The sequence below is a fragment of the Gracilinanus agilis genome, chromosome 2 (assembly GCF_016433145.1).
Source record: "Gracilinanus agilis isolate LMUSP501 chromosome 2, AgileGrace, whole genome shotgun sequence".
In the NCBI taxonomy this organism is placed as follows: domain Eukaryota; kingdom Metazoa; phylum Chordata; class Mammalia; order Didelphimorphia; family Didelphidae; genus Gracilinanus; species Gracilinanus agilis.
Window position 1 is genome coordinate 90,980,086 of NC_058131.1, and position 22,474 is coordinate 91,002,559.

The 22,474-nt window shown below is 37.7% G+C and overlaps 1 protein-coding gene across 1 annotated transcript in view; it reads right to left on the reverse strand.

The window, feature by feature from the left end:
* THADA (THADA armadillo repeat containing) overlaps nt 1-21,555 on the reverse strand; it is a 424,131-nt gene extending 402,576 nt beyond the window's left edge. The window contains exons 1-10 of the mRNA XM_044659462.1: nt 21,170-21,555; nt 12,050-12,152; nt 11,220-11,314; nt 9,706-9,836; nt 7,472-7,620; nt 7,311-7,343; nt 6,925-6,973; nt 5,059-5,249; nt 4,262-4,356; nt 1,353-1,573 (exon numbers count right to left, since the gene is read on the reverse strand). Coding sequence (XP_044515397.1) covers nt 1,353-1,573; nt 4,262-4,356; nt 5,059-5,249; nt 6,925-6,973; nt 7,311-7,343; nt 7,472-7,620; nt 9,706-9,836; nt 11,220-11,314; nt 12,050-12,125 — 1,040 coding nt within the window. The 5' untranslated portion in view covers nt 12,126-12,152; nt 21,170-21,555. The remainder of the gene's footprint in view (nt 1-1,352; nt 1,574-4,261; nt 4,357-5,058; nt 5,250-6,924; nt 6,974-7,310; nt 7,344-7,471; nt 7,621-9,705; nt 9,837-11,219; nt 11,315-12,049; nt 12,153-21,169) is intronic.
* Nucleotides 21,556-22,474: the final 919 nt, after the last annotated feature.

A 22,474-nucleotide genomic window follows, 5' to 3' on the forward strand; every position in this document is an offset into this window, starting at 1 on the left:
AACATTTGTTTGATCACATGGTTCAATGGGGATATAATTGGGGATGTAGACTCTAAATGATCACTCTAATGCAAATATTAAAAATATGGAAATAGGTTTTGAACAATGATACATGTAAAGCCCAGTGGAACTGTTCATTGCCTACGGGAGGGGAGAGGAAGGATGAGAGGGATAGAACATGAATCATATAACTATGGAAAAATACTCTTAATTAATTAAACACATTTGAAGGAAAAAATAAAATAAAATAAAATACTCCACTCCAAAATAAAAAGAAGAATGCCACTACTCTTTGCCTAAAAGGTAACAAAGCCTGGAAATGAAAAAAGCCCTGTGAATTGTGCTGCCAAGATTTTCTCATGAAAGACAGAGACTATAGGAAATCCTAAATCTAGAAACAGAAAATAGAATTTTACAGTTAAAAACACAAAAAATGAGAACTAAGTGTTTAAATTATTTTAGATATTTTAGTCAGAGACTTTTGTGATATTGAGTTGGTCCTGGATTCTCAAAGGCACAAGAGGAACATAAACTTGGCAAAAGGCTAAAAATTGAAATGGATAAGTTGGGCCCCAAATTAAGCAGGACCATGAGAATGGACTACACTGCCTTCAGAAAATTGCAAATCTCCTTTAATTACATCAAACTTCTCCCCAAAACAAGGGTCCATCTTTTCAAAACCAAGAGTTTATCAATGCTATTTTATGGCTACAAGTCATATAAATCAACAGTCTCTGAAGAATGAAAAATGATGATCATTCAGGAGGAAATGGACAAAGGCACAATAACATGGCAAGTGTGAATAAGTGTGCCATGTATAACTTTGCTTATACATGGTTGCTCAGTGGATAGAGAGTCAGACCCTCAGGCAATTCCTAGTTGTGTTACCCTGTTAAAACTCCCATTGTCTGCCCTTTACCATTCTTCTACCTTGGAACCCATATTTAGTATTAATTCCAAGAAAATAAGGATTTAAAAAAAAAAGAAGAAATTGATTAAAGGTGTTATCAAAGAAGCATATAATCAAAAAAGGATACGCACATTAACAAAAACAGCATAATATCTCACATTAGGAGGTGAAAAAGGATCTTGGGAACTTGACACTCTGTGGCAATTTATAAGAAGACATGAACCAAAGTCATCCAAGAGTCTTGGATGGGTTGCTACTTGCATTAATGGTGGGAACATTGAATGTTCCCATTTGTCTTAATTTCACACTATGGCAATCTTTACACAGACACCTAAAAATATTACTAAATCAGTTCATTCAACTTTCATTTTCTAAATACTTTCAAGCATGGCCAAAGCCATTCTTATAAGCAAAGATGGTACAGAGCAGAAACTGAACTCACTGTAAACTCAGCCTGAACAAAACACCAGCAATATCCAAAAGGAGTTTCTCTCCACTTTGGCCCATATCCCCATTCTTCCAGTTTAACATGGCCAATGCGCCTTGACAAAGGAAGAGGAGGGCTGGCCCAGGGATGTCTTCCTTACAAAGGCTCCCACAGCTGCTTATAAACCAGTCAGGTACTCTGGAATTCCCCACTGAATGAAGAATCAAGTGGTTCACCTGGAAAAAAATTAAATTAAATTAACATAAATCACTAAAAGATTATTTCCAAAAAATGTCACCAAAATAATAAGTTCAAGTTACATTTCCCCTAAAATTTCTGCCTCAAAACAACCAATAAAGAAAATAAGAGAACATATATTAGAAGTAGTTGCAATAATGAATAAGGAAAAGGGTTTTCCTTTTTTAAAATGCTATGCTCTGGGGGCAGGTAGGTGACTCAGTGAATTGAGAGCCAAGCCTAGAGATGGGAGGTCCTGGTTTCAAATATGGCCTCAGATACTTTCTAGCTGTATGACCCTGGGTAAATCTTTAATACTTTGCCTAGCTCTTACTAATCTTCTGCCTTGGAACCAATACATAGTATTGATTCTAAGATGGAAAATAAGAGTTCATTTTAAAAAAAAAAAAAGGTTATGCAGTAATGCTCCTAGAGGGCAGGGACCATATTAGTTTACAAATATATGTCAGCACAGCACCATCTGCAGGTGGGCATACAACAAATGCTTCATAGAAACAATGTAAGAAAGAAGCTAACTTTTGAAATTTCCCTCAACTTGTGAGGGATGAATGAAAAATGACCCTTAAAAAATAATAATTGACACACAGGCAAAGTCAAATAAAGAGGCAGGATACCTATTCACATAATGCAGGCCAAAAAAAAAAAAAAAAAAACAAATCCGGCCTCACCAGGAGAAAAAGTGGGAGGCATTTAACAAATGTTTTATCATTTGATTGTTTGATTTAAACCTGCAGTAAAAGATTAAAGATGATTGCTTAGTTCTCCACTTCATTTTGTCTGCAAATATACAATACACATGAAAAGAAGAATTTGTTTATTATATGTGCTGAAATTGATTACATACTGAAATCTATTAAATGTTAATTTAAATATCTTCTAATATGAATTTGCATAATTTCTAAATGAATGCTTTCTAAGCAAAATTAAAAAAAAAACAAAAACAACAGAATCCCAACAGTACCATGGGAATAATTAGAAATATCAGTAAGATAATCCCTATGAGGGGATTCCTAATGAGGGAGCTTCTCCCAACAATTTAGTTCACAATCCATCTGTGACTTGTAGATAAATCTTATATGATTGAAGCTCAGAGGTATTAAGTAACTTCCTCAGGGTCACATTGCTAAGAATATCAGAATACAGCTTGAACTTAAGCCTTTCTGATTCCAAATCTAGTATTCTATTGCCTATCCCATACCACCTCTAATTTAAAATATCATATAGAAAATATTGTAAGCTCTTTCAGGTGATTATAGGTTCTATTTTAGAAGCTCTGCAATATCTCAGGGCTTAAGGTAATCAGCACATCACCTGCAAACAAGCATCTGGAGTCCATATCATCTATAAGGGCAACCCTTCATGCCTCTGGACTTTGTTCTGCACATCCACTGTGGTCATAATAAAATACTTTGCACACCATATATGTACTGGTTTGGTTTTGGGTTTGTTTGGGTTTTTTTTTTTTTTTGCTCTTTTGATATCAATAGTTAGAGAGTCTTTAATTTTTTTTTAAACCCTTACCTTCCACCTTGGAATCAATACTATGTATTGGTTCCAATGCAGAAGAGTGGTAAGGGGTAGGCAATGGAAGTTAAGTAACTGGCCCTTGTCACATAGCTAGGAAGTGTCTGAGGTCAAATTTGAACCCAAGACCTCCCATCTCTGGGCCTGACTCTCAATCCACTGAGCTACCCAGCTGCCCCCAGTTAGAGAGTTTTTAAATAAACTTTTCTTTTTAGTTCACAGAATGTAATGACTTTAATATCCTTATAGAAGATACCTAATTAGAGGAAAGTCTTTAAAGCAATGTTTTACTCTGTCAAATGAAAAACTTTCTTTTTAATTATAAACAAAAATCAGAGTGGGACTTTGTATTCTCTTCTCTTGTCTAGGCTATGTTATGTAATTAGATATAAAATCCATCATGCACCATCAATTTACATGTTTTATAAAGACACTATGGAAGGATTTTAACTGGGCCTCTATTTGAACAAAAGAGTGGACCAAATTACCTTTGGGAAACTATACAGTACTTTTAATGAGCCCAAATATCTCCCTAAAACATAGGGCCATCTTTTAAATATCAATATTCCATCTATGAAAAATTATAGTTAGAGATCATTCAAAGGGAAATACAGAGGAACACTGGGAATATGAGTAGTCGACAACATATTGCCAACAAAAAAATTCAGCATAAAAGAGATGTCTATAACCAGAAAATAAGATACCTATATTAGTGGGCTCATGCATATAGAAAACTAAGGTCCAAAATTAAATGTTTCCTATGAATATGACTGAAGCAGTCAAATCATCTTGAATTCAAATGTCTTCTTTTGGAAGGAAATGTTGTATATGGAGGTTGTCAATAAAATATTTCGGAGACATATAAAAGTTCTTATTTTGAAATGACAGGGACATATACATTGCCTTAAACATGCTATTAAAAAGTCTGGGTTATTTGTATTGGTCTTCAATATTTAGCAAATAGGCATGGATAAATTACCATTATGAGAAGAAATCTTAATTTCCACATATGTAAATGTGAACTTAACACCAAAAGAAATTTGGTTTAGTGAAGAGAAACTTTAAATAAATTACATATTTACAAAATAATCAAAATATAGTTACTATTTAATTAGTATAATTTTAAAGAAAAACTAACTCACCAAATCAGCTATCATTTCAGTTGAATCACACATAGTCTTAATGAGAAGAATAATGGCTAGCCCAGAAGTACTCTGAATATTCTGCAAGAGGTCATCTATTTGACAGAAAAGTACAAAGTACTTATTAAAAAATATAAAAGTCATCTTTAACAATTCCCTAACAAACCATCAGTTTTGTCCTATGCTACAGTGAGATAATAGACATTCTGCAAATGTTAAAGCCCTGCCAGTCCTAAAAAAGAGGAACTTCCAGATCAGAAATATGCCTCTATGATGCAGCAGCACCTTTTCTACTATTCATAGCCCCAGGAAGTCATCTAGAAGAGTAGTGTCCTGCTGGCCACATAGTGACTTAGAAAAACTCAAATTAATATTATCTATATTGTTCTGTATTTTTGTTTTGTTAAACATTTCCCAATTATATTTTAAACAGGTTTATGCTAAACTCTGAAGTGTGGTGCTGCTTCTGGTGCCTGGGGATCATGAGTTTAATCCCTCTTAGAACATTGAGAAGTGAAGGACTTGTCCAGGATCACATAGCCAGAATAGGTCAGAGGAAGCCTCAAACCTAATTCTTCCTGACTCCAAGGCCAATCCTCTATCCAATATGTCACAATGCCTATAAATAACACCCACTAAACCGTTACATTTGAAAAAAAATAGCAAATATACCAAAGAACCATGGGATACCTAATTTCCCTCTTAAAAAAACGTATAACAACCTATTTCAACAAAGTATTAAAGGGCGCCTGGTTAGCACATGATTATAAAGGTCCTCTAAATGTTGCTGAACTTACCATTTCTTAGGAACTTGGAGAAAATGCTCAGTAGGCCACACATACTTTGCCAAACTGGAGAACTAGGGCTCTTCCAAAGACCTCCCTGAATGATTTCTTGTACTTTCTGTACTAGCATCACAGAAACTCTGATGGCTATCAGCAAGTCATGCATCAACTCTGTTTGTGCAATATGATTTCCAGTAAACTTTCTAAAAATGGAAAAAGACAACTTCATGAAAGAAAATTTAAATAGAGGTTTCACTGTTTCTTCTTCTGAAGAAAAACACTCACCCATTCAAAAGATTAAAGAAGATATTCATGGCTTCTTACCAAAAGGTTATAAGAATATAATTTCTTCTAATTAAAAAATTTTCACGTTATCCTTAGCCATGCACTAATTTGTTTATTTTCTACTTACTCTACAAGTCAAAGACTTACTGTTTCACAAACTCTTATCAAACTATCCATGTGCCAACCAATATCATCATAAGGATGTGAGTCCAAAGATAAACCATACTCTGTGAATGGCATTGCCCTTCTATTATCATTCAGTTAAAATCTATTTAAAATTAAATATTATTTAGATTATAAGCTCCTTCATGGAGGGGACTGGCCTATTTGTATCCTTTGTACTTAGCACAGTGCTTGGCACACAGCAGGTGCTTAATAAATGTTTACTGAATGGCTGATTGACTGACATTAAGAGAGGTCTCAAAGGCAAAAGGAAAGGGAGATTATATCATGAAAGTACAATATTCAGAACAAAGGATGAGGAAAGGGAGAGGTAAAGAAGGCTGCTTAGCCAGGCAGCCAGTTCCAACAGAATAAATATACACATGTGTGTATATATGTGCATATATATGTCCATGCATATTAGCTTGTGAAATCTTTATTTTCTATCACCAATGTGACGCAATCTCTACTTTTTCATTTCCTTCCAGCTATCTATCTTTTTAGCAGCTCCAACTACTTTCCCCTGCAAAAGACAACAGGACAAATACCCTGACTGTCATAACTTAGGATGGCCTTGATCCTCCATGAAAAGTCAGCTTCTAGATGCTAATATAGGCTAAAGAGAACCTTCTATCATACCAGAAAAGTCATCACTTCTGCCAGACTATGGGCTTTATCAAATATGAACCTTCCAGAATTTCTTCCAGATTATCTACATAATTTTTTTCTCATAAAGAGATATTTTGTGTTACATTTTCATCAGTAAAGAGTAAACTCTATTATAAACCACCAAGTGGTACATTTATTTCCATTCCCTCTAAGAATAATCATATCCAGATCAAATGAGATAATAATTGTAAAGCACTTAGCACACTCGGCCTAGGATATAATAAGCACTACATAAATGCTTATTATTATTACTATTATTATATCTACCCAGAGAGCTAGGATGTCCAACATGCACCAAAATGTTTTCCCTGAAGGCTACCTCTCTGAAAATTTCAGCAAAGACTGTTTTATCTCTTTAGTTAACAAATGTGAAATAAAAGGCGAGCCAAGAGGGCCCATCCATCTATCTGCCACTACCAATGAGAGACTGACCACTAGCAGCTATTGTGTTAGTGGTGTGGGTCTTCTCAGTAGAATGTTGGTTCCTTGAAGTCAAGGGCTGTTTCATTGCTGCTTTTATATCCCAAATTCTAGTACACTGCCTGCTATATAATAGGGCCTTAATGAATGCTATTGGGATAAATAATTATAAAAATTTAGTCTGTGTAATCATATTAGGTTATCTTGAAAAAATATGGTCATCTCTGCCATAATCTGCCTCTCTCTCTCTGTCTGTCTCTCTCTCTGCCATAATCTGCCTCTCTGTCTGTCTCTCTCTCTCTCCTACACACAGAGACATAAACACAGAGAATATATATTTACCTATTTTCTTCTGGTATTTCAACTAGAACTTTCTGTAGAAACTGAAGAACTGAAACAAAAAAATATATAATTCAGAATAGCATGCCCCTCTTTCCCCATGATATAATTAAAAAGCTGGAAAACAAACCACAGACTAAAACCTATTGACTAAAGTACTAATTTTAGTGTATAAGAAAATGTTTTATTCCATTCTGCCTATATGTGTACATCTTGGTTTTTGTTCCAAGGCATGTAGTTTTCTAGGAAGGAGCAGCAAGGGGGCCCCCAAGGGTACTTATTTCCCTTCATCTTCCTAATTCAATGGAAGCATGCAGCCAGTGGCAACAGAATTTACTTTTATAAGCATGTCTACTACTCAACATGAAAACTTATAAACTGGCACTTACCATCTTTAAACAGGTTTATAACGCTTGTCCTACCTATAAGAAAAGCAACAACAACCACCAACATTAGCCTCGTTTTAAATTTCCACTGTAGATTTTAAAACACAAATTGAGAATTATAGCCAGACAGGAGTGGAATATAAAAATTCCGAATGCTCTCTTACCCAGATTAAAATTCTCCATGCAGGAGGCAAGATTGTCAGTTACTCTCCTATAAGAATATAGGTTAGTTGTTTTCAGTTCTTCTTGAAGACAACAGGTGAAGCTATGTACAGCATCAGCAAAAAATGGTTCAGGGAGGCCATTTAGTGAACTAAGAGTGAAAAAAAAAAAAAAAAGGAACAATCTAGGAATCAAGGACCAGATGAATTTATTTAACAAGGTTGATTTTGTTATCCCTCCAACTCAACAAACTCCACTGGATCCCCATTTTTTCTAGGATGAAATATAAACTCCACTATTTGGCATTTAAAGCTCATTAAAACCTGGCTTTTTCCTACCTTACAGGCTTATTACATGCCAGTCTCCTCCCACCATATTAGCTTTGCTGTTCTTCATATGCAACACTCTATCTGTCATTAGCACTCACAGGTCCTCTGCATGAAATGATCTCCCTCTTCATCTATATTATATTTTCTAGAATCCCTGGTTTACTTCAAGACTTGACTCAAGCCCAACTTTCTTTTTCCCCCCCTAGTTTCCTCATTTTTTAAACATTTTTTCTTGTTTACCTTTTCTATTTTAATAACAAATTTCCTCATAAGTTTTTCAAAGTTATATGATCCATATTGTCTCCCTCTTTTTCTCTCCCCCTTCCTGAATCTGACAAGCAATTCAATATGGGTTATACATGTATTATCACACAAAATATATTTCCATATTATTCATTTTTGTAAGTGAATAATCTTATAAAACAAAAACTTCAAGCCCAACTTTCTGTTCACTTTTCCTGGTCACCTCTCCCCAGATACCAATGCCATCCCTCCTCAAACTACATTATATTCATTTTACATCTATATTTTAAACATAATATCTATTTATCTATTTCTTATTTGCAGAATATAAACTCCTTGAGAGCAGAAATTGTTTCCATTTTGACTTTGTATCCCCAGGGCCTAGCACAGTAACTGGCATATAGTAGGTCCAAAAAAATGTTTATGGTTTGGAGGAAAATTATACAGAAATGGAAAATTCTATAGGCATAATCTACATGGATTTATTCATATAGTGGAACCTAGGACAAATCCCAAATATGATTTGAGAATCAGGGCAAAGGCCTCTGCCCCCAAAAGTTGTCCCTACCCAAGTATTACTGATATCTAAAATTCTACTTTATAGAGCCATTCTTTAGATTTATTTTCAATGAGAAAATATTTTTACAAGACATGTAATTTCTAGGAAGTCTAAAAAATTTCTCTTTATAATAGGGAGCTAAGTAACATTAGGTCCCAGGAGAAGACACTGAAGGAAGAAAGGAAAGGACCCAGAAAGATAATTGGGAAGTTACAAAAGAAACTTTACCTACATTATCATTTTTCCAAGGACCCAGACCTCATAGAGTCACTTAACCAAGACTCTTCCTATTACCATATCTATGTGGAGTTAAGAAATCATCATTTTAATCCAGATGATTAAAATCAAGCCACACTTAGGGGCAAAGGGGAAGCAAATGAAAAATGGAGTGAGGTTGGTTGTCCCTTTCTTGGTCAGAAAGTGCACTCCAACACAGATATATGCCAAGGGACATCATTCTTTGGGGCATGAAAGGTGAGAGCAGATAAATAAATTGGGACCTACAGCCAAGGTACAAATAGCAGACCTCATGCTTTCAGTCTCCAGCTGAACTTCTGCTCAATCTGGAACATAGTTTACTCCAAGAGAAGTTTCCATAAGAAATATCAAAATGTGCAAAGTCTGGGCTCAGAAAGCAAACACATCTGATGGTGCTAAAACTTCACCTGGCAGAGAATCACTGATGTTGTTGGCATTTCTACTGACCATTGGAGGCTTCCTAGCCAGGACCCCAGAGAGATCAATGCAGGAAATGTTCTCTCCTCAGACAATGTTGCCTTACAAACATCTGGTCAGATGTTTGAAAAGTCCCCAAAGCAGACAAGTTGAATGTCAAAAGTAAGACCCTTTTTCTCCTCATCTAGGAGGAACTGCAACTATAAAGGTATCAAATCAATTCCAATTATATGAACAAAAAGTTGTGAACATGCGGTGTCTATAGTTAGAGTTCAGAAAGCAAAATAATATAAACCCCAGCAGTTGAAATATAAAGAGAATTTTTTAAAATTAATTTAGTTCCATTTTATCTAGCTAATAAATAATCTTAAATATCAGAATAACTGTTCTTTTTCAAGTAGGCTATTGCTGTTAGTCTCCTTTTTCTTACCTTGTCAACACTTTCTTCAAAGGATTCTTTGAGTCCACAGAAAAATAGATACGTCCTAAAATATCTAAGCAACTCTGAAACATGGGATCACATGCCTGATTCCTATCTATCTTCTCCAGCAAAGGTACAATCTGTGAGAGAGAGAGAAAAAAAAAATCAAGATCACGTGAAAAATCAAAAATATATAATTTGGGTGGGAAATAATCTAATTTATCAAGATAAGAATTTCCCAACCACTCTAAAATAATGGAAAATTATTGTTGTAAAATACTTTCCCTTTCAATAAGAATGATGAGAGAAATACCTATGTACTAGTAAAATATAGGATCATGGGATTATAGAGTTTAGAGTCAGGGTCTTAGAAAACATCAAATCTTTCCCTTAGAAAAATTAGGTTTCGTGGCACTGATAAGATACCAACATTTCACTTAAAACAGAAACATCAAAAACACATCCATCCTTTAAATTCAAATGGTAAAAGCTCACTTTGGGATTCTGATGATACTAACCTTAAATTCTTAGAAAACATAAAATGTAATTTTTTAAAAACGACATTCCAAGGAATGTTCATCCAAACTGGATTTTTCCCCATAAAAAAAATAATAATTTTTCATACTTTCTGAAGACCTGAAAAATAGTCTAATCATCCTCACTTATGTGTCCATCTTCAACTCAATCCTAAATATGGTACCCATCACTCATCATTTAATGTGAAATTGATGACTGGTTATTGATTATTGATTGAATAATAGTTAAGAGTTTTATTAATCATGGCACTAACCATTTTAACCAAGTTCTCCAGGCATTGACTAATTAATTAATTAATTCAGAGTTATTTTGTGTAGGCCTCATGATTCTTGTTAAGTGACTCTGAATGGAATTCAATAGCAACCATGCCACTTAAGAGAGATAAAGAAGATGGCTGAAGGATGATTCAACCTGGTCATGTTTTCTCACTAGCACTGGTTTCCACTGGTACAGGGAGTGTCAAGTTGGGGACTTTCAAAGGATGTTCCAGAGGATGATGATTAACAAACTCTGTAATCCCTACCACTACCATCAGTTCAGGAAGATCCCTTCTAGAAAGAGTATGTAGAGACCAAATATAGCTTTTGTTCGGTTTTCATCCCTGGACTATTATGATACCCTAAATAACCTGTTACCATTGGCAGTGTTGGTATCCTATATAACTTACTGTCTTTTCAATTGCATAAAAAGCTACTCTGTGTCTCAGAGGTATCTATTATTAGTAACTGCTAGCCATGCCAATAGATTATATTTGGACTTTTTATGTCTTGATCTCTTTCTACTGCAGATTTATCACGACATTAGGAAATGACAATTGAAGCTCTTTTGGGGTTTAGAAAAGTCCCAGTGACTGCAATATGGGTTGATACTAAGTAGCACACAAAGATGAAGAAGGATTCTGAACCAAAGTTAATTCTTTACGAAAAATAAAACCATACAACATGATATTCTAAGAGGTGCAACCCTGAATGCCAGTTCAGCCTTACCTGCTTGATACAATGGATTTGGACTAGTCCATCAGTAAGTTGTACACAGCGTAACAACAAAGCAGCGAGATTCTCCCCTTCAGCATCTGCAAATGCTAAATTATACACAAAAGATTTTTCCTGTGATTTCCAACAACATGTAAATTGTGTTCCTACATTTTAAAGAACTGAATATTTATTAACTAAAAATGTAGGTTTTATTAATCTGCATATGGCATTTTAGGGCAACAATCTGACTGGCAATAACGTATAGAGAAAAAGATAGGAAATACAACTCAACACAATAATAATTCACATTTATATAGCACTTAGAAGTTTATTTTGCTTTTTCCCAAACTGCTCTAGAATTCAGTAGCACTAATATCATTAACTACATTTTACAGTTTGTGAAACTGAGTCTTAGAGGAATAAAGTAACTAACCCAAAGTATATGGGCTCATCCAGATCTCATTTCAAATCCAATGGTCTATTATACCATATTTCATTTTTACCCAATTTTGAAACACTCCCTAAAGACTACCCAGACATATTAAAAAATGGCCAGCTTACAAACCAAAAGAAAAGGACATTAAATAACCATTAAGACGTCTGCTAGGTGGCTCAATGGATTGAGGGCCAGGCCTAGAGAAGGGAGGCCCTGGGTTCAAATTGGGATTCCTTGCTTCCTAACTATATGATCCTGGCGAAGTCACTTACCCTAAATTACCTAGGCCTTACCACTCTTCTGCCTTGGAACCATTACACAGTATTCATTCTAAGATGGAAGGCAAGGGTTTAAAAAAAAAAAAAAGCATTAAACATTTAAAAAAGCAAAAAAATAAAACACTCACATCTCAATGTTTCAAGTTCCTGGTGACCAACATTCAATGCAGCAACCTGAATATCTTTTTTCTTCTTTAAAACCATTTTAGATAAATTAAAATAGAGTATATGCTATAAGAAAGAAAAGAGTTTTTAAATTTTATTTATTTTGTTTTTAACAATAAGATCTACCGGAGAAGTAGTTCAGAAATTACTATTAAATGTTGGTTTAAGTCAATTCAACATCTCCGTTAAGATCAGTCTTTCTGTTTCAACATATGGCAATACATAGCGTGCTTTTACCTTATTTAAAATCATACAATCCAAGACCTTGTTTTATTTAGAAAAGTTATTTCTCTATTTTGGGAATTTAGAATGAAGATCTCCTCTATTTCAAATCACCCAGTGTTTGCTAGTTTTATGGGAATCATCTTAAGCATGTCTTAATGAAAAGAGCAGCATTTAAAGAATTGTACAAAATTTTACAAAGTGCTAAACATATGTCATCTTATTTGATTTCCACAAGAAAGATGGAAATGTGAATATATCCTTGGAGCTTAAGATATGGTACCCGAACCATCCAGAAATAAACCAAACTGTCAGTTGTTCTGCGGAAAGGGAGCTTGGTCCAAGTCAATGAGTCAGAGACCTTTGAGGCCACTCTGCCCAACCTTCTGTTTAGTAGCTGAAGAAAGAGGCAGAGAGAAATCATTTGCTTAAGGTCACACAAGTAGTAACAGAATTGGGATTCAAACCCAAAGGCTAGTATTCTTTCCTTAATGCTTCTGTGAAAGCCATCTCCTACAAATTGCTAGTAACAAGTGTGGTCCAGCAAATTCTTAAGTGGCCTAGGAGAGTAAGGCTGCAAGAATGATTAGCAAGATTATGGGCCACCCTCCCTGGCCTTTCATAGAACCCAGGGACTACATATACTCTTACCTACTTTCTATATAATGGAAGACATCAACCTTTCTTAAACAGTGTTACCTATTTCTAAAAGAATAAAGGTAAAAGGCTCAATTAAAAACTTATGAGAGGCTAGCTGGGTGGCTCAGTGGACTAAGAGCCAGACCTAGAGATGGAAAGTCCTAGGTTCAAATAAGGCCTCAGACGCTTCCTAGCTGTATGACCCTGGGCAAGTCACTTAACCCCCATTGCTTAGCCCTTACTGCTCTTGTTAAAACCAATATACAGAATTGATTCTAAGACAGAAGGTAAGGATTAGCCAGAAAAAAAAAATGTTACTAGGTCACAAGCAAAGTGCTAAATGCTGAGAAAAACTGATAAGACTAAAGAATCCCTGCTTTCAAGGAAATCCCACTCCAAGTGGGAAAGACAAAGTCTGCAAAGCAGAAAAAAAGGCTTGAAAGGTCTAAAGGTATAGGTGGAGGACTGGAGGGCAAGGCCCAGAGGTTCTCAGGTTACTTAACTGGTTAAGATGATAGTACCAGGGAAGTATATAAGGAAAAGAGGCCATAGTAAGGCCTAGAAAACTTCAGTAGGAGGTAGCAGGTCAGGGAGTAAGAACTGATGGCCCCCAAGGTCTGGTAGAGTTGGCACCCATCTCATTCAAACCTCATTAGCCATTAAGCAGCTCTGGCAAGGGGGAAAGCAAAAGGATGGGTTGGGTGCCCTACCAGTGGTATTCTTCCATTTGCCTGGCCATCAGAGGTGGATTATAGGACTGTGATGGGAACTGGGAATGTGAAAGGGAAGCCTCATATCTGTATAACAGGTATTAGTTTTAATTATTGAAAAATTAGGAAGGGCAGCTAGGTGGCACAATGGATAGAGTCAGGAGGACCTCGGTTGGAATCTAGCCTCAGATATTTTCTTGCTATACTCTAAATGCAAAGTATTAGGACAACATGACTCTGTTCATTGTATCAAACTGCCTCTCCAGGTTCCAAACTATGCTTGGGTATCATCACAGAAGAATTAATGTTGCCATTTCATGCCAAGTATCATGGAGCAAGTAGCACCACTGCTCCCATATATTACAAAATTGCACCAAGCTAAAGGCTGAGATAAGGTGTGGTAAATAATTTCTGTGAGCTCTTCTGGGGTCAGTGGACAGGGCACTCTGCTCTAATTTGGCAGATCTGATGAATTTGATGCTTTCAGCTCAGTAAGAGACTAGAACACCAGAACAGATTGAGTCAGCCTGTTTCATTAGATTATAGACTCCTTGAGACTAAAGAGGGTCTTTTGCCTCTTTTTTGTATTCCCAAAGATAAGCACAGTGCCTGGCACAGAGTAGGTGCTTTGTAAATGTTTACTGATTGATTGATTGGTTGACTACAGTCGGAACTACAGGTAGATGGGTCAGCAACCCTGAGCCCTAACTGGGGGGGGTTCCTCAGGGTTGGCAATATGAGGCACACCATGGCCTCCACTTCAAGTCCACAGTCCCTGATCTTTGGGTTCAGTGTGTGTCTGGGAACGGGCCTGGAACAGGAAAAGGGAGCCACTGGGAAGACAAAAAAAGAGGTGAGACTGGTCAGCAGAAAGAAGAATTCAGCCCCACTAGACTTGACTCCAAAGTAACCCTCTGCTTCACTATAGTGGCTCCTGGCCATCTGGCCTGATTGTTTTGAGAGAACTTCTCCCAACTCAATGGAAAATCATGGCAATGGTCCTTCCCCAGAGTGAATTCAGAGGGGGGGAATTTAAGACTCTTCTCAGAGTAGGAAGGTCCCATCTCTGAGGCCCCATGCCTCAGGGGAGGGATGGCAAGGTGGCAAGACCCTACAGCAATCCCAAGGAACCTACACCTATAATTGCTCCCCTGACCATAAGCAGGCTGGGAAAAGCCTCCTTGCACAAGGGAGTGAGACAAAAGCCCCAGGAACAAGGCCTTTCAAGACTCCAACCTCAGCTGGAGAAAGCTCATTCCCCTTCTTGGTGAAGACCCAGAGATGTAAAGGACAAAGGGAATAAGAGGAGGGGGATGAGCCACCTTCTGAGAAGATGGCATGGAGGGAGAGGATGCAGAAACTATACAACCCAACAAGCACCTATTATCAGCTACACTGTACTCCAATACAGGGGAAGAAGGCAGAACTGGGATGCTCATGGCATTGCAATGATGAGTTAATTCTCCCCAGGCACATGTAATGGGTCAGGTCCCCAATACCTCCCACACAAGGGGCACATATTGTCACTGCTATCAAAGAGGCAGGATAATTGAACTGTACAAGTAGCAAGACATCCTCCTCCCTCTCCTCTGATAAAATGCCAAGAGGACCCACAGCTCCCAGGCTGCTCTTCCAAAACTGACCCTCAATCAGCACCTGAGGTGTTGATTTTTCTGATAGGGGAGACAGAAAAACCAGAGGGGCAGGTGAGACACCTTCATGGTGGCTCTGGGAGGACCTCTCTTCCCTGAAGGGCCTTCCCTCTGGCCCTCTGCTGGTCTTCCCTGAGCAGTGGGTGTCCCAGGGGCAAAGGGTCTGCATCAAACACAAAGAACACTAGGGATGGAAATTCTTCAGCTATGGATTCAAAAACATCTTCTGAGCATGTTCTTTGCCTGGTTGGGGGTGGGGTGGGGTGGTTCTTTGAGTGATAGAACCTCAGATGTGGTGAGACCCAACTGAAAGTGAAGGTCCATAGGCTAGTTGGAAATCATCCTGAACCTTAGTTTCCTATTCAGAGAATCACAAAATGCAAGAGTTGGAAGGGACTCCAAGGGACCCCACTAACTATCTTGTCTAATCCTCATTGTGAAAAGAGCCTCTACTATAAGATAGACAGTGGTCAGAATGCACCTGCTTGCAGGCCTCCAAGAAATGGGAACCCACCATCTCTTGGGGCAGTCCATTCCATTTTTTAACAAATTGTTAGGAAGTTTTCCCAGATAAGGTAAAAATTTACCTCTGAAGCTTCCATCCACAACTCCTGCTTTGCTGCCTAGTACCAAACAGAAGTCTTATCCTTCCTCCACAGGACAGTTCTTCAATAACACTCCAGTACAGTTATGACATCCACTCTGTCTTTTCTTGTCCTGCTTGAACACCTCCATTTCCTTCAACCAATCCATATAACATGGGCTCAAGGCCCTTCCATATGCTCACTGCCCTGTACTGGGTACTCTCCAGTTTATTAATGATCTTTCTAATCTGTGGTGCCCAAACCTGAACACAATATTACACATGAGGTCTGAGGTAGGCACAGGACAGTGGGACCATCACTTCCCTTTTCCTGGAAGTTGTTTCTCAATGTAATTCAATATCTCCTTCCGTTTTTTAGCTAACACATCACAAAGCTACCTCCTACTGGGCTTGCAATCCACTAAAAGCTCCAGATCTTTGTCAAACAGTCCTAGTCATACATATTTCTTTAGATGTTTCACTTGTGACATTAATTTTTTTTAACCCAAGTATAAGACTTTACATTATTTCTATTGATTTTTTTTTATTTTGTTGAGTTTTATTTGATTAGATTCAGCCCCACACTCTAGCCTATCAAAATCCTTTTGACTCCTGATTTTGTCACTCAGGGTATTAACTATCCCTCCCAATACTGTGTCATCCACAAATTAGATGAGCATTCATGTGTGTCCTTATCCAAAGGGAAGATAAATATGTTATGCAGCCCAGGATTGTTCCACTAAAGGCCTCCTGCCCTATCAATATCAAACCATTAATAACCATATTTTGAGTTCTGCCATCCAACTTCTTCTGCATCCATTTCCTCTCCTGAAGTGGCATTAAGTATTTTATTGAAAGCTTTGCTAAAGTCTAAGTAAACTATATTCATATTATCATAACCTACCAATGAATTAATCCTGACAAAAAAGGAAAGGACATGACCTTTTCACAATGAAACCATTGTTGGCTCTTTTTAATCATCACTTCCCTTTTGAAATTTCTCTAACTATCTCTTTAATAATGATAAGAATTTTTCCAGTTTTCAATGACAAGTAGTTTGAACTCTCTTCTCTTCTTTTTTTTTTTAAATTCAGGACATTTGGCTTTCTCTAGTCCCATGGTTTCTCTCTCTTTTTTTCTATGATCTTTCAAATATCACTGAAAGTTATTTAGCAATTATATTCTTTTAGTACCCAAAGAGTATGGTCTATCAGAGCAATTCATGAGGTAGTTAGGTACTCTCTTACTATCACCTTATTTATGTTTTTATATGGGCTATCAATTGTTTATTAGTCACTTTTTCTTTCTTTTCCAGTGTAAAGGTCAGTCTTCTTTGCAGAGAAAACTTAAGATAAGAATTGAGTAGCTCAGGTCTCTCTCTCTCTTTTGTCAGTCATTATCACCCCATTCACACCAAATAAATATTATTCCCTTCTTTGACCTTTTTCTCTAAACAGAACTTGTTTTTAATCATCTGTAGGGTCCCTTACAAACCTCAGCTCATTCTGAGTGTTACCATTCCTAACTCTATATATATAGAACCATGCTATGCTCTTTTATTCATCTTCTGTTACCTACCCTTGCTTCCATCTTACAATAGGCCAGACTGGATTCAGGCCATTCTGGGAAGCCCAAATTTGAGAATGGAATAAAATGAGACACTTAGAAAATGGGACAGTTAATAAAGGGCAGTTTATTGGGCATTTAAGGAAAAGCAGATTCGGCAAAGATGTAACATTAATTCAGTTGGACTTAGCTTTGGCCATGTTGGTCCAAAGCCTGAGAAAGGAGTAAGTGACTTGTGATGGCCTGGTTTCTTTGGTATTTAATCTCTGTCCCTAGCAGAGGAGACCGTCATCATTCCAAAGCTTTAAACCCTTGAATCAATTAAATCTTGAGGACTTTTTCAATACCTTTTAAGAAAAACTAACCTAGCCTGTGTAGAGTACAGTCTTCAGAAAATGCTCCTTCTATATATTGCTATATATACATTTTAAATCTAAGTTGCATATATGCCCCAAATATTAAAAATATATAAAGTATATATTTATTTAATTATTATTAATTAAAATATTATTAGTTATATAAAAATTAGAAGCAAACCAGATTATATATTTTTCACAGTCTTGGCTAGGGGTAAATTCATAACCAAAAAAAGGGACAGTTACAAAAGATTAAATAGATAATTTCAGTCATGTGAAATACAAAAGTTTTATTGTGAACAAAGTTAATGAAACTAGGATAAGAAAGGAAGCAAATGACAGGAGAAAAACTTTATATCAAATAATAAAAGTCTAAAATCCAAGTTACATTATCAACTAACATAACTATATTAGGCCTAGAGATGGGTAGTTCTGGATTCAAGTCTGATCTCAGACACTTCCTAATTGTGTGATCCTGGGCAAGTCACAACCCCAGTTGCCTAGTCCTTAATATATATGCCTTGAAATTGATATTAGTATTGATTTAAGACAGAAGTTAAGAGTTAAAAAAAAAGAAGAAGAAAATACAAACTCCTTAGTCTGACCCTTTAGGGCCTCCACAGTTTGGCTCCCACCTATCTTTACAGTCTTGTTTTATACTACATTTTTAGAACAAATTCTATATTTCATACAATCTGAAGAGTAAGGATTTTATTGTATCCCCAGAACCTAGAAAAATACTTGGCACATAATAGACACTTAATATATGTTTGTTGAGGGACTTATTTTCCAAACTCAATAATCCATCTCCCAGCACTGAGTATTAAGACAAGCCTAGAGTTCATTAGTCCCCATTTCTTCTTCTCAGAGGCTCATTTTCTTTCAAGATTGGACTCAGAGGCCAAGCCCTCTAGAAGTCTTCATTGATTCCCACTCCAGGTTAGTATGATTGTAACACCCACCCAGTAGAAGATAAGCTCTCTATGGAGAGGAGCTGTCTTCTCCCTGTCTTTGTACATTCAGTATCCAGATCAGGACCTGGCACATAGTAGTCATGTAATAAATGTTTACTGATTTGAACTGTTTTTCACCTGATAAGTCCACCAAAGACAAGGATAAGATGCCACACTTCTCTTGTACCCATCACGCTGTGTATCAGAATATAATGCTCAAAAAATACTTGCTGGACTAATTGCATGTTACTTCATCCATCAGAAATGCCAAGATATGAAAGCAATCAACATTTATTAAACACTCACTTTGAGCAGACATCTGTTCTAAGTAATCTGGGAACCTAACTTCTATATGTGTTTACTATTATCCCATTGTCTGCAGTGCATGCCCTTGAGTTATTTCTCCAATAATGGAGATATATTGGGACAAATCCTTCCAAGTTTCCATCCAAACTCTCTTGTGGCCAAGAAGTTATATGACACACAGATGGTTTGTGTCAGGGGAATGTCCAAGGATCAGAGTGATATTAATTAGTCCACTCTGCCTCCCAGAGGTGCTCACCAACTACCCAGTGGCCTTGAAGGTTATAACTCTTTCATCTGAAACTCCTGTCTTGATGTTTTGAAAGGCAACTACCACACATGCCCCATGATTTCAGGCAATAACTATCCATGCTTTATTTTACTCCCTACTCCTTAACCATTTTGTCTCTCACCAACTGTTTGCTGCCTTCATTCTCCAGTTTTGGAATCATGATCAAATCAAGTCTATTTGGTCCTAAGGAGTATGTCAATCTAGTCTCTTAATTTCCCATTTACCATCCCTGAAACTTTGCAGGCTACAGTGACCTCTGTCACCCCCATCCCCATCATTCTCCCATGTGTATAGTCCACTCCTATTTGAATGAAAACTCCTTAAAGACAGGGCCTGTCTTTTGCCTTTATTATGCCAGGACTTACTTAATAGTGTGGCACATTGGGGCAACTTGGTGGCTCACCATATAGGGTGTCAGGCCTAGAGAAAGAAGGTCCACGTTCAAATATGACCTCAGACACTTCCTAGCTGTTGACCCTGGGCAAGTCACTTAACCCCAATTGCCTAGCCCTTACCACTCTTCTGCCTTGGAACTGATACTTGGTATCCATTCTAAGACAGGGGATAAGGTTTAAAAAAAATAGTCTGGCATACAATAGATACTTAATAAATGTTTACTGACTATGTCTATGCTTTTCTATTTCTATACTGTATTCCTCACTCTCCCTCATCCACATATTCAATTTGTTGCCAAATCTTGCTATTTCTACTTCCACATCTCTCATCAGACAACTCTACTCACACAACCATCACCCTATTTCAAGCCTTCAGCCTTTATCACCTGCCTACGACAGTAGCTTAATATGGTCTCCCACTTCAAAGTGATTTTGTTGAAGCACAGGTCAGATTATGTCACTCCCCTATTCAATCAATAGCACCCAATACCTTCAAACTGCCTCAGGAATCAAATCTAAATTCTGATTGTGACTCCAGGAAATATCCAAGATGTAGTATAAAGCTTCAAACAGCTTTCAAATCCATCAGGCAGCGTTTTAACAGCATTGCTCAAGGACTACAATGTGCCAAGCGCTGTGTTAAGGGCTGAAGCAAATAAAGGCAAAAAAACCGAGATCTTTGATCTGAGAGAATGTACATTCTAGTGGAGGAAACAACATGCAAATAACTGTAAATACAAGATATATACAATGAAATTGGAGGTGATCTCAAGAGAGAAAAGCCCTAGCAGTTGAGAAATGAATCTTGATGACAGGGAAATTAAAAAATGGAAACGAGAAGAGAGTATTGCAGGAGACAAAGACAATCTTCTGCCAAGATTAAGGGGCAGGCCGGTGTAGCTGGGGCAGAGGGTGTGTGGAGGGAAATAAAGTGTAAGAACATTGGAAATAGTAGGAAGCGACCAAGTTATGAATTCCAAACAGAGAGTTTTACACATGATCCTGGAAGCAATGGGGAACTATGGGAGTTTAGTGAGTAGGAAGAAGGCGTGGGTCAGACCTCTTCTATTTTTTAAAAAGGTGAACCCTTTGCCTATTGTTTAGGACTCTCTGGATGAGATCCTGCCAAGGAGCCATGATGCCCCGCTCTAGAGGCGAAAGAACCACTTTCTACCCACTCCAGAGGCCCCACGAGCTCGGAAACACGTGGCTAAAAGGGGGATAAACAAGAAAGGGTCTCCCAGGAGACCATGGAGCCCGGAAGTCACGAGTTCGCCCGCCCCATTCTCGCGATGCTAAGATACGGGATTTGGGGAGCACACAGCACGCCACGATTCCCAGTTTGACCGCGGAGGAGTCCAGCGGCGGGATGGGACGGCGCCAGGCAGGGACGGCGGTCAGTGTCAGTGTACCTCGTAGTCTTGGGCGTCCGTGAGAAGAGGCGCGGCTGTCCTGATGGGTCCCACGGGCTTAGGCGTCCACCGTGGAGGGGTCTCGAATGGATCCCCTGCGCGCGTGGAGGCGTCAGGCCGGCGGGGTCTGGAAGGAGGGAGGTGGACTTGCCGTCAGTCCTGACTGATGGAAGGAACAGCCAATCAGGAGTTCCAAGTGACTTCTAAACGTCACTAGGGGCGGGCCCTCCGCTGCAGTTTCTTTAAAACACCAAATTTAAAGGGGGTGGGGAAGGGTGTTCAGCGAGCATCCCACCCACCCAACTGGGTCCTGATATGCTCTTGTATTCTGTGCCATTGAATCTGAGGGAATCCTGGTTTCTGTCTTCCCTTATTGTCCTAAGGTGCCCTGGTTTACCCAGTTAATAAACTTTAGAGATGATTTTGCAAAGCCTGGGCACATATCGTTGAGTCGTTGCGACCCCATTTAGAATTTTCTTATTACGGAACAGGAATGGTTTGACATTTTCTTCTCCAGCTCATTTTATAGATGAGAAAATTGAGGCAGAGTTAAATGACTTGCCCAAGGTCACATAGCTAATTAACTCTCAGGCCAGATTTGAACTCAGGAAGATGAGTCATCCTAACTCCAGGCTCAAGGTTCTATCCACTGTGCCACCTAGTTATACTCAAGCCCTATATAAATGTTAGTTATTGTTATTTTTATTCAGTGCAAGCCTTGTGTCCCTTAAGTTTGCCAGGCCTTGGAAATTCAAAGACAAAAATAAAACTTCCCTAAAAGGAGCTAACATACCATAGATGGAGACAACATATTTTCATGTATGTTCAAAAGCCTTAAGTTTTAAACTATAGGAAGACTTTTGGGACACCCTGTATAAAATAAATTAAAGGTAATGAGGGTGGAGACAGACTTGACAATTAATGGAATCAGGAAAGGCCATAAATAAGCCTGAAGATTCAGTTACTTCAGTATGGTCAGGAAAGTTAATCACAGACTTAACTGCTTCAAAGAAACAATTTAAAGGCAAGTTAAAAAACTGGACAGGAGCCAAAGTCAGAATAGTAGTTAAAATTGAAAGTTCATAATGTGAAATTAACCACTGGTTACTATGTGTTGTCAGGGCAGTAAACAACAATTTGAATTTTGTCCTAAATTTTGTCAGGAATAACACTTGGAAAACAAAGGAGTGTGAAATACCAGTAAACATTTTTGCCAGATCATTAGGTATGTGTGTATGCAGCCTTTTTTTAAAAAGACTAATTCAATATAGAAAATTTTTATAGGGAGACCTATAGTATTTCTTC